An 11,701-nucleotide genomic window follows, 5' to 3' on the forward strand; every position below is an offset into this window, starting at 1 on the left:
ATAGGTATATACATTTTTATGGACGTGTGTCCTGTAACTAGAAATCTTAAAGCAGTTGTAGTTAAGATAATTCATCTGAATACCCATTCATATCGTTCCATCTTGTCATTGCAGCTCACTCTCTGGATCAACGAGAAGATGCTGACAGCTCAGGACATGTCATATGACGAGGCCAGGAACCTCCACAGCAAATGGCAGAAACACCAGGCCTTCATGGCTGAGCTGGCCTCCAACAAAGACTGGCTGGACAAAATTGATACGGTATATTACCATTATACATTTAGATATTCAAGTAAAAAAACGAGGTGTGTGCCCATGGTTTTGCTCTGTCTGATCCCCCTGCTCCCTCTCACTCTCTCTCTCTCTTGTTCTCTCCTCCATCAGGAGGGCCAGGCGCTGGTGAAGGAGAAGCCAGAGCTGGAGCCTGTGGTCCAGCAGACCCTGGAGGACCTTCAGCATCAGTGGGAGGAGCTGGAGGCCACCACACGCACCAAGGCGCAGTGCCTCTTCGACGCCAACAGGGCGGAACTCTTCACCCAGAACTGCTCTGCTCTGGACGTCTGGCTGAAGAACCTGTCGGGCCAGCTGCAGAGTGGCGACTACGGCAAGGACCTGACCAGTGTCAACATCTTGCTCCAAAAGCACCAGGTGGGTAATGTTGTCCAAGCCATCCAGAGTGTGTGTGTGTGTGCGTCTCTCTATTGGAATTCTCCATCTAAAGCCATTTTGGGATTAAACAAGTGTTACTGTCATAAAAAACAAAAGAGTAACAGCTAACCGTCACTGGCAAGAGAAGAAAAAAAATACATGTCATTTGATAGCTGATATGGATCGTCTGAAAGGCTCCGTGTTTTTCGTCCCCGTCCAGATGCTGGAGCACCAGATGGAGGTCCGTGAGAAGGAGGTGCAGTCGCTGCAGTCCCAGGCCGTGGCCCTGACCCAGGAGGACGCCGGCCTGTCCGAGGTGGACGGACAGCAGAGACGCGTCACCGACAGCTTCTCCGAGCTCCAGGACCCTCTCAACCAGAGGAGACAGCGCCTGCTCGCCTCCAAAGAGGCCCACCAGTTCAACAGGGATCTGGAGGATGAGATAGTGAGTGGGACCACACTACCGCCTGACTCCTAGTACAGAGAAGTCGTACTGCACATAGAATTGTCTGTCTCTTTTTGCACTTTTGTCCGTCCCATTTGTTTATTTTTGTCATCTAATTTTCTTCCCTTTCTGTCCTGACTCTGCGTCCTCAGCTGTGGGTGAAGGAGAGGATGCCCCTGGCCACCTCCATAGACCATGGGAAGGACCTGCCCAGTGTACAGCTGCTCATCAAGAAGAACCAGGTACAGAGATGGGGGCAGGGAGGAATATAAGGGAAGGACTGTGAAGGGCAGAAATGGTAGATAGTTGTATTCTGCATATTACAAAACCATTTTAAATATTTTTTTTCTCCCTTCTCTCTTCCTCTCTGCTAGACTTTGCAGAAGGAGATCCAGGGCCACCAGCCACGTATCGACGACATCCAGACCCACCGGCGCGGCATAGCCCTGAGCCAGGAGGAGGTGGACGGGGAGAGACACTCGGCTCTGGAGGGCCGTCTGGCTGAGCTCCGGGACCTGTGGGCCCAACTCATCGCTGAGACAGACGAGCGCCACGCCCGCCTGGTGGAGGCTAACCGGGCCCAGCAGTTCTACACTGACGCAGCCGAGGCCGAGGCCTGGATGGGAGAGCAGGAGCTGCACATGATGTCAGAGGAGAAGGCCAAGGTGAGGAGAAAGAAGGGTTTCATACAAAGGAATGCAAAGCGAACATGCTATGGATGTATCGTGTTTTTTTTTTGTTTTTTTTTATGATAACTATTCTGCTCACTGGTTCTGTTTTTTTATTTTGATTATTTGAGCTTTTTTTTTTTTTTTTTTTAATCTTTTTTTTTTAATCTTTTTTTTTTACACTGGCTCTGTTTTCTTTTCTTTTATTTAGCTTAATGATGCTAACCTCATATCTGTTTGCGTCCATCTCTGTGTTTGTTACTCAGGACGAGCAGAGTGCTTTGGTGATGGTGAAGAAGCACCAGACCCTGGAGCAGGCCCTGGAGGACTACGCCCAGACCATCCACCAGCTGGCCAACAGCAGCAGGCTTATGGTGACCAGTGAACACCCAGAAAGGTGTGTGTGCACCCCAGCCCAGGGGACTTAACACTTCTCGGGTAGAAGGGACACTCAATGTCCGAGAGATGATGGAAGAAGAAAAGATGATTAGCTTAAACATCCACCACATAAAACCAGTGCCACTTTTTCTACCTCACGACGTGCGTTTTAATGTGCATCACTGCTACTGGTCTGAAGCTCACTCTCCTCATTCTCTTTCGTTATCAGTGAGAGAATCAACCTACGGCAAGCCCAGGTGGACAAGCTGTACGCCGGGCTAAAGGACCTGGCCGAGGAGCGGCGCGGGCGATTGCAGGAGAGGCTGAGGCTGACCCAGCTGAAGAAAGAGGTGGACGACCTGGAGCAGTGGATCGCCGAGAGAGAAGTGGTGGCCGGCTCCCATGAGCTGGGCCAGGATTACGAACACGTCACTGTGAGTGTCCTTTTCCTCGTCCCGCTAACTCAATCACTTACATGTCGTATGCAGCAACAAACCTGTTCTTCTCCACTGGACTGTTTAGTTGTTCATTTCTGAATGTGCCATCTATGCATTTACAGTACAGGCCAAAAGTTTGGACACACCTTCTCATTCAATGTGTTTCCTTTATTTTCATGACTATTTACATTGTAGATTCTCACTGAAGGCATCAAAACTATGAATGAACACATGTGGAATGATGTAAAAAAGTGTGAAATAACTCTAAATATGTCTTATATTTTAGATTCCTCAAAGTAGCCACCCTTTGCTTTTTTGTTGTTAATAAAATAAAATAAAATTGTTGTTAATAAAATATATAATAATAATATTATATATATATATATATAATAACATATTATTATTAACACATATTATATTTAATATTATTATTATATATTTTATTAACAACAAAAAAGCAAAGGGTGGCTACTTTGAGGAATCTAAAATATAAGACATACCTGTATTTAGAGTTGTTAAATACATAATTCCTATGTGTTCATTCATAGTTTTCATGCCTTCAGTGAGAATCTACAATGTACCAAATAGTCATGAAAATAAAGGAAACGCATTGAATGAGAAGGTGTGTCCAAACTTTTGGCCTGTACTGTATGAATGAATGAATGAATGAATGAATGAATGATCTTTATTGTCATTGTAACAGGTACAACGAAATTTAAATACAAACCCTAGATGCTAACAAACAAACACAGTCCTAAGATAATAAAAAAACAAGAATGAGATATAAGTAGACATAAATATGGGGATAAGTGATCGGTAGGCATCTGAGAATGTATCTATTAAGTGAACTTCTGTACTTATACACTATGTGGCCTATTCACAGGGGGGTATATAGACACGCGGGAGTTAGCATGTAACTGTGTACTTTTATAAACATATAAACATATGGACTAGTAAACGTATATACAGTATATGAATTCTAATACAAGAATGTAAACACATTACACTTGCACGGTTATAGAACATTGCACTATTCCCATGGTTATGGTTATTGGATCTTATCTCCCTTCTCCCCCGTTCTCACCCTTCAGATGCTGCGGGACAAGTTCCGGGAGTTCGCCCGGGACACCAGCACCATCGGCCAGGAGCGCGTGGACGGGGTGAACGGCTTAGCGGACGACCTCATCGAGTCGGGCCACCCTGAGAACGCCAGTGTGGCCGAGTGGAAGGACGGCCTGAACGAGGCCTGGGCCGACCTGCTGGAGCTGATCGACACGCGCACGCAGATGCTGGCCGCCTCCTACGAGCTGCACCGCTTCCACCAGGACGGCCGCGAGGCGCTGGGCCGCATCAGGGAGAAGAAGGAGGCGCTGCCCTCCGACCTGGGCCGCGACCTCAACACCGTCCAGCACCTCCACAGGCAGCACACCGCCTACGAGCACGACATCCAGGCCCTCAGCGGACAGGTCAGCACCCCGCCTGACGGCCTACGCACACTTACACTGGAGGGAGGGATGATAATAATAATAATAATAATAATAATAATAATAATAATACATTAGACTTATATAGCGCTTTTCTAGACACTCAAAGACGCTTTACAAACTGAAAAGATCGAGTAGTAAAAATAAAAATAAACAAAAAATAAATAAAATGAAGTATAGGGGTCTTGTAGGACAATCTACTCTGTATACTGCAATTACACCTAGATTTCGGGCGGAGAAGTGGCGAACAAGCAACGCCAGCGTCCTCTCTCAACCTCCCAGTGATGATACCAGTCCCAAACATGTGGCTCTTCATCACAGTTCCACTCTTCATCATCATCTCATCAGTTAGATTGAATGTGTTGGAAGGGTTAATGTACTACTCCTTAAAGGAGATTAGGAGTTTGGCTTCAACACTAATCTGTTGCAGATAACGATAGTATACGTCGTAGGGAAAGATGTTTTGTAAGTGGTTGGGACCTTTTCTCACCTGGCTGTTCCCCCCCCCCCCCCTCCTCCTGACTGTCCCCCCCTCCTCCTGACTGTCTCCCCCCCTCCTCCTTACTGTCTCCCCTCCTCCTAACTGTCTCCCCTCCTCCTGGCTGTCCCCTCCCCTCCTTCTGGCTGTCCCCTCCCCTCCTTCTGGCTGTCCCCCCCTCCTCCTTACTGTCTCCCCTCCTCCTGACTGTCTCCCCTCCTCCTCCTGACTGTCTCCCCCCCTCAGGTGAACCAGGTGCAGGACGACGCGGCGCGGCTGCAGAAGGCCTACGCCGGGGAGAAGGCGGAGGACATCCACAGGAGCGAGCGCTCTGTGACGGAGGCCTGGGAGGGCCTGCTGGCGGCTGGCCAGGACCGCCGGCTCCTCCTGCTGGACACGGTGGAGAAGTTCCGCTTCTCCAACATGGTGCGTGACCTCATGCTGTGGATGGACGGGGTCAACCTGCAGATCGACGCCCACGACAGCCCCCGGTGAGGACACACAGGCCTGCCAGACTCAACTAAACCACCTGGTTACATCATCGTTGCACTCAAATACATCAAATCAACTAAAAGATGCCCTCATCTGAAATAGTCTAAATGAGTATTTTCCTCTCTCAGGGATGTGTCTTCTGCAGGGCTGGTCATAGCCAACCATCAGGACATCAAGTCAGAGATTGAGACTCGGGCTGACAGTTTCACCGCCTGCAATGAGATGGGCAACGCTCTCATCGACAACAACCACTACGCAGCTGATGAGGTATGGGTCAGAACACTGCAGTCGAAAATTCTTTTTTAATTCCGGATATGTTTTGAATCAATTCCGGATGTGAATTCCAATTCAGTAATTGAAAAAAGGGCATTCGTCGTCAATTGCTTTTCAATATGATGTATCTGGGTTTCCCGCATATAGTCAGCAACTCAACTGTGCTTTCTTTAAATTCTTCATTCATTTAAAATAAAAACTGTTTGTAATTTGTCATTGAATTGGGTTTCAAAACACTTCCTGAATTGATGGAATTGAAAAGGAATTCACCTTAACTCTGGTTACCATACATACACACACTCTCCTGTGCATTCATATGAGACAATCATAGTATTGAGGCAGACATGAAACTGCCTCTGGAGGGATTCTTTCTTTGTTGAAACAGAATGTCCTCTGCAGTCTTTTCATATGATGTTACTCACCTGCTGCCAACTGTCCCACAGATCCGGGAGAAACTAGATCAGCTCCTGGCCAGGAGGAACGAGATCAATGACAAGTGGCAGGACAAGATGGAACACCTTCAGATAGGTGTGTGTGTGTATGTGTGTGTGTCTGTGTATGTGTCTGTGTCTGTGTCTGTGTCTGTGTCTGTGTGTCTGTGTTCTTTTGCGTTTAGCTGTTTGCGTATGCATTTCTCCGTTCCCATGGTCTCATACGTCCTCTCCCCCTCCCTCCCCCAGTGCTGGAGGTGCTGCAGTTCGGCAGGGATGCCAGCGTGGCAGAGTCGTGGCTGGCAGGGCAGGAGCCCCTGGTCCGGGCAGCGGAGCTGGGCTCTAACGTAGACGAGGTGGAGAGCCTGATCAAACGCCACGAGGCCTTCGAGAAGCTGGCCGCCGGCTGGGAGGAGCGCTTCGTCCAGCTGGAGAAACTCACTACGGTGAGTGGGGGGGGGGGGGGGGGGGGTTTAGGGAAGTGGGTTGGACTGGAGTGTAATTGGGCACTGGATAGGAGTGGGGAGGGAGGCATGGAGCACTGCATCGACACGCCACTGACGGGGTGAGGAGTGGTGGATCTGACGATGATCTTCTCCATGAAGAGAGTCCTCATCCACTGACCCGGGCTTCTGTTTCAGATGGAGGAGCAGGAGCTGGAGAGGATAAGGGAGGAGGAGGAGAGAGCGCGGCGACCCCCCACGCCGCCTCCGACAGAAGAACCGGCACAATCTGAGGCCGAAAGCCAAGCACACGAATCTGCTGCCAGGTAAGAGCGGAGCCATCCCTAAGACGTCGAGGAGGTAGTTGGACATGAGGTCATTGGTGGTCCTCCTAGACCTAGAGTATCATCTCTAGTGTTTCTGTATCTCTTGAATAAATCCCCCCCCCCCCCTCTTCATTCAGGACCAGTCTGGACCAGACAACACTGAACCAGTCAGTATCAGTGAATGGAGTCCACAGTGATGGTGACACTTCACAGGTGAGAGGGGTTGTTGGGAGAGAAAGCACATCCCATGACAATGTCCTTCATATTCAATTCGATCCATTCAAAGGACACCGTAACTCCTGTTCAGACACGCCCCCACACCTCCCAGTTAAACTACCAAATTCAACATTTCCAGTTTGCCAGAGAATGTCGGTTCATGTGTTATGTCTTGTTCCTCTTCATGTTGTCTTTGTCTGATGTGTCGGAGGAGATCTGAAAGAAAGTTGTTCTAAATGTTCTGTGTGACAGAATGTAGGAGAATTTAATTAATCAGTATTGTTAAATGGAGACCAATGAACCCGTAAGTATACATTAGACAAGAGTCAGAGTGTGTGTGTGCGTGTCTGTACTGTGTTTATATCTATGTGTGTCTCTCTGTGACATGTACGTGTCTGTACTGTATGTGTCAGGGTCTATTTTAGGCACATGAGCATTAGAGAGCTGCCTCAACTATTTCTTGTTGCATTTTTACCTGCAGTCGTTGTCAGTATCGTTGTCATTGGGAATGAAATCTGAGCCTAAACCTGTCTCTAAGCCAAAGCAGCGGGAGCGTGTGAGTACCAAGCCTTAGCCTTAGCCTAGCTTCCTCATCGTCCCCATCACCTGCCTGCGCTCAGCTCCTGGTCTACCGCAGTTCCTATGTCTGGCCCACCAGAGGGCGTCATCGTCCTCTGTCACTGCTGCACCATTGCTTTATTTGAACACATTTTTGCACATCTGAGCCAAGTCCCATTGCTGTTGAGGCCTTCCAGTCCTATGCAGATTCACAACCTCATTCTGCTCAGGGGTCAAAGGTCGTTCAAGTCTCTGGGGGCTGGTCCATTTTTTCCTCTTCAAAACGACCAGGACATGAGTGTTTGTAAGAGCAGTGAAAGTACAGTAGTTGTGTTTCAGTGTAGTCATTTGTGTTTGTCCTAGATTGTTAGTTTAAGCCCTTCCCTAGATTTACTGTGCCTTTGATTGGCTCTGTGGTTACTAGTTTGATGGTGTTGTTTTGATTGTTTGGTGTTGGTAGGAAAAGGTTTTTGACCAGAGGAAATGTTGATTTCCTCTAAAATCAAATTTGATGTTGTGCCAGGAAACAAAAATAATAATGTCACGTCCCCTCTAGAAAACGAATAATGTCACGGCCCCTCAAATGCATTTGGAGCCCAATGCACTTATCTTATCTTAGCAAAATTGTGATTGTGATTACTGCTGCATTGTCATGATCCAAGTCTGGATTGTATTAAGGAAGCCTCATTGCTCAATCTTTTGTTGGTGCTGAGTCAGCTGTTTGTGTGTGTGTGTGTGTGTGTGTGTGTGTGTGTGTGTGTGTGTGTGTGTGTGTGTGTGTGTGTGCGTACAGACGTGCACGTAGGCGTCAGACGTACAGACGACGGTTGGCTCGTTAATGACCATCATCAGTGTTTTTGGGGGTGAAGAGCCTATAGAGCTGAGCTGTGTACCCCATGTGTCACAGGGCTGCGTGCACATGTGTGTTAGCGTACTTCTGTGCCAGTGTCTCTCTGTGTTTGTACGTGTTCCTGTTTATATGTTCATGCTGTTAAACGTCACCATAATGCATATGAATATGGCAATTGTGCTATCATCTCAAACAAGACCGTCAATGACAGGTTTACAACATTGTTTGTCGAGGGTCATCCTGGCTTATTTTGGCTGAAGAGAGAAAAGAAGTTTGAGTTTTTTAGCAAAAATCCAATCTTTCTGCTCATCTTCTATGCTGACCGCGTGTTGTCTGCCATTGTGAACCCCAGGGTTCAGAGACTGAGTCTGTGAACGGTCCGGGTCGAGACAGCGGCCTGGCGTCCTCCCGCCTGGACCCGTCTGCCACGCTACCCAGCCGGGGCGGAGCCGAGTCTGGCCCAGACGCCATGGAGGGCATGCTCTACCGCAAGCAGGAGATGGAGTCCCACAACAAAAAGGCAGCTACCAGGTGAGTCACAGAGACGGGGGGGAGGGAGGGAGGGAGAGTGGGAAGGCATTGGTCAGTTCTGCTGGAAAGCTGAAATGGAAATTGAAATCTTTATGGAGATCAGCAGACGTTTAATGGAGGTGGAATGTATGAAATTACACCTCATTTTGTTTGATTATGGAAACTAATAAATAAGAATAAATAAATAATTCCTTTGCTTGTCTCCATCAGCTCTTTGAGGAATATGTGCGTTTCAGACTTGACTTATCTCTCTCTGACTCATCTCTCTCTCTCGCTCTCTCCCCCCCCCCCATAGATCCTGGCAGAATGTGTACTGTGTCCTTCGTAAGGGAAGCATGGGCTTCTACAAGGATAACAAAAGCGCCTCCAATGGGATCCCTTACCATGGCGAGGTCCCCATCAGCCTGGGAGAGGCCGTATGTGAAGTCGCTAACGACTACAAGAAGAGGAAACACGTCTTTAAGCTCCGGTGAGAGGAGCTTCTGAGTTCATAGACTTTCATGTACAGATATATGCATCTTCTACTTATTATTATGATCTGAATGTATACTGACCTCAGTATTCTACCCTGTGTGTCTGCAGGCTAGGGGATGGTAAGGAGTACCTCTTCCAAGCCAAGGATGAGGTGAGTGTCACATAGAGCGGTCCCTGGCCTTGTGTCTGTCGACTGCTAACTGCTGTTAGAATGTTCTGACCTGCTGGTGTCATGAGGAGTAACCCCCGTTGTCTCCACCAGCCGGAGATGAGCTCCTGGATCCGCTCCATACTGGCCACCATCCCACCCAGCGAGTCAGGGGACCACTCCCCCTGTGGCCCTAGGGCCCTGAGCCGGGCCATGACCATGCCCCCCATCTCCCCCAGCTCGACCGAGGCCGCAGGGGGGGTAACCATGCGCAACAAGGACGGGAAGGACAAGGACCGCGAGAAGAGATTCAGCTTCTTTGGCAAGAAGAAATAAAACATTTGAGAACACAACATCAACATCAACGAAAAATGATATTTGTTCTAAAAAAAATCCAAACCAAACTGAAACAGGCAGAAAAGGAAAGCCCTCTTTGTTGCATAAACGCATTGCTCTCAGCCCTGGTCCTAAGGAGTTTGTCAACAACTATATGTGGCTCACACAGAGCTTACTCTTTCTCTCTCTCTCTCTCTCTCTCTACTCTCTTTCTTCATCTGTCATATATTTCCCTTTCGCATCTCTCTTGTCCTCTCCATCGCTCACATCCAGCATCCAACCAATGTAAGCCCTTGTCCGTAGCTTTAGTGGCATTTTCAGCCAGCGGGGGTTTTGTTGATCAGAGTCACTAACAAGAACTCTCTTTGACCTTATCATTGGGGGGAAAGGAACCCCAAGGCTTTATGGGAGAGGCGAGAGGTGGTTCACACTAGTAGAGATGAGAGGCACTGAGGTTCCCACCAGTCAGTTCTGTTCCACCTGCAAATGAGTTTAATTTCAATCAGTCTTGAGACAAGCAATCCACTCTAAAGCTGTGTTACCTATGCCCACAGTCAAAACCCACAGTAGAGGGTGCTATCCCTACTGTCCCCTCTCTCCCTGTTTCTCTCATACTCTCTCTTTCCCTCTATCTCTCTTTCTCCTTGGGAAGGACCACATCATATTTTGTTTTTGTTTTTGGTATTGATGTTATTAACATTACCAATAATATTGCTGTTATTATTATTATTTATCTTTTTGCTGTTGCAGGTTTGAGAAAAAAGAAATTATTTAAAGTATGTCAGCAGATATCTTGAGTCATGTTGCGGAGCAAAACAAGAATTTGGTTTAAACTACAAACTATGTCGGTTGGCCATCTTGTTTCTGTTTGTATTGTTTTTTGTTTTTTTCTAGGAAGAACAATTTATGAGGTGTATTTGAAAAGAGAGGCTCAGTCAATTTTAGCAGTGTGCATTAATTGATCGCAAGTTTCACCAATGGGAAAATGATATATATTTAAAGTGGTTTTATTTTTCATTTTATCTTGGATCTTACCTGTATTTGATTTTGTTCTTCTGAGGGATCATTTCTGCTTTGATTTTGAGTTTCATTGTTTCTTTCCAAAGCAGAGATCATTAGTTTTCTAGTGAGGGTGAGAGTGAGTTGTGGTGCTGTGGGTTTTGCACGTTTCTGTTATTCTTGATCAGAGGCATCCAGTTGGATGCTGTTTTTCTGACTTTACACACACACACACACACACACACAGAAGTTTTTGGGATGGATTTCTATAAGGCATATTGTTTGTTTTATTGGTTTGAATATGTAGATGACAATGCTAATTAATTAAACGTTCCTCCTAGATTATTTTCAGACTTCAGTTTCACTCTTCACACACCTTCTCCAGGTCTCTCCATTTTGTTTGGTAATGGGATGGGGGCGGGGGCGGGTTAACAGTGACTCCAGAAGGAGCCGAAGCAGAAGAGCACGTCTCTCTGGTGAAGGGAGGTGGGCTAGCAGGACAGAGGGCAGGGCTGCTGGGGTCTGAGGTGGGATTATGGGGTCAAAAGGTGCTGTCATGTGCTAGATAAGGGGGAATGGTGAGCCTTACTTGAGATTGACCATTGACATACATTTTGCTAACCCAGTCTTTCCTACTATTTGAAAAGCTCTAAACCACAAAGGAAGCTTTATCATTTGTGAAACGAATCTAAGAAGAATGTTTAACATGTGCCCCTTGGCATTGGCTAAGTGTGTGAATGGATTCTATACCCAGGTACCCATATGCACATAGAGACAGACAGGCAAAGCTGTGTTGGATTGGAAGAGGCGTAACCACGACAAGCTTTCCTCACTTGATGGTGACAAGAGAGAATAGTCTTAAGCTGTTATTGTGGCATGATTTCATGTAGGATTATACTTGTTTGTGTCTTATTGTTGTCTCCAGTTCTCATCTACTTTGATGCATAGCATGGCATGATACCACGAAGCCCATGCTGTGGAGGGTGGAGCATTACACAGGAATGCCCAGGTGTACCATTATTACAACGATTGGGGCTAATTGAAATTGAAATTGAAAAATAACAATGAATAACGGTGAAGCTGAAT

At 47.1% G+C, this 11,701-nt stretch overlaps 1 protein-coding gene across 1 annotated transcript in view; it reads left to right on the plus strand.

The window, feature by feature from the left end:
* Nucleotides 1–11,002, plus strand: part of sptbn2 (spectrin, beta, non-erythrocytic 2) — a 41,677-nt gene extending 30,675 nt beyond the window's left edge. Inside the window, 19 exon segments of the mRNA XM_080529826.1 lie at nucleotides 115–261; nucleotides 385–648; nucleotides 869–1,093; nucleotides 1,246–1,335; nucleotides 1,468–1,758; nucleotides 2,028–2,158; nucleotides 2,369–2,573; nucleotides 3,668–4,042; nucleotides 4,785–5,029; nucleotides 5,159–5,297; nucleotides 5,747–5,831; nucleotides 5,984–6,180; nucleotides 6,376–6,503; nucleotides 6,641–6,716; nucleotides 7,201–7,275; nucleotides 8,480–8,658; nucleotides 8,954–9,127; nucleotides 9,241–9,283; nucleotides 9,395–11,002. Of these exon segments, the coding sequence (XP_080385952.1) occupies nucleotides 115–261; nucleotides 385–648; nucleotides 869–1,093; nucleotides 1,246–1,335; nucleotides 1,468–1,758; nucleotides 2,028–2,158; nucleotides 2,369–2,573; nucleotides 3,668–4,042; nucleotides 4,785–5,029; nucleotides 5,159–5,297; nucleotides 5,747–5,831; nucleotides 5,984–6,180; nucleotides 6,376–6,503; nucleotides 6,641–6,716; nucleotides 7,201–7,275; nucleotides 8,480–8,658; nucleotides 8,954–9,127; nucleotides 9,241–9,283; nucleotides 9,395–9,616 (3,291 nt within the window). The 3' untranslated portion in view covers nucleotides 9,617–11,002.
* The last annotated feature ends 699 nt before the right edge of the window (nucleotides 11,003–11,701 follow it).

The sequence above is a fragment of the Nansenia antarctica genome (genome assembly GCF_963989245.1).
Source record: "Nansenia antarctica genome assembly, chromosome: 4".
NCBI classification, from domain to species: Eukaryota; Metazoa; Chordata; class Actinopteri; order Argentiniformes; family Microstomatidae; genus Nansenia; species Nansenia antarctica.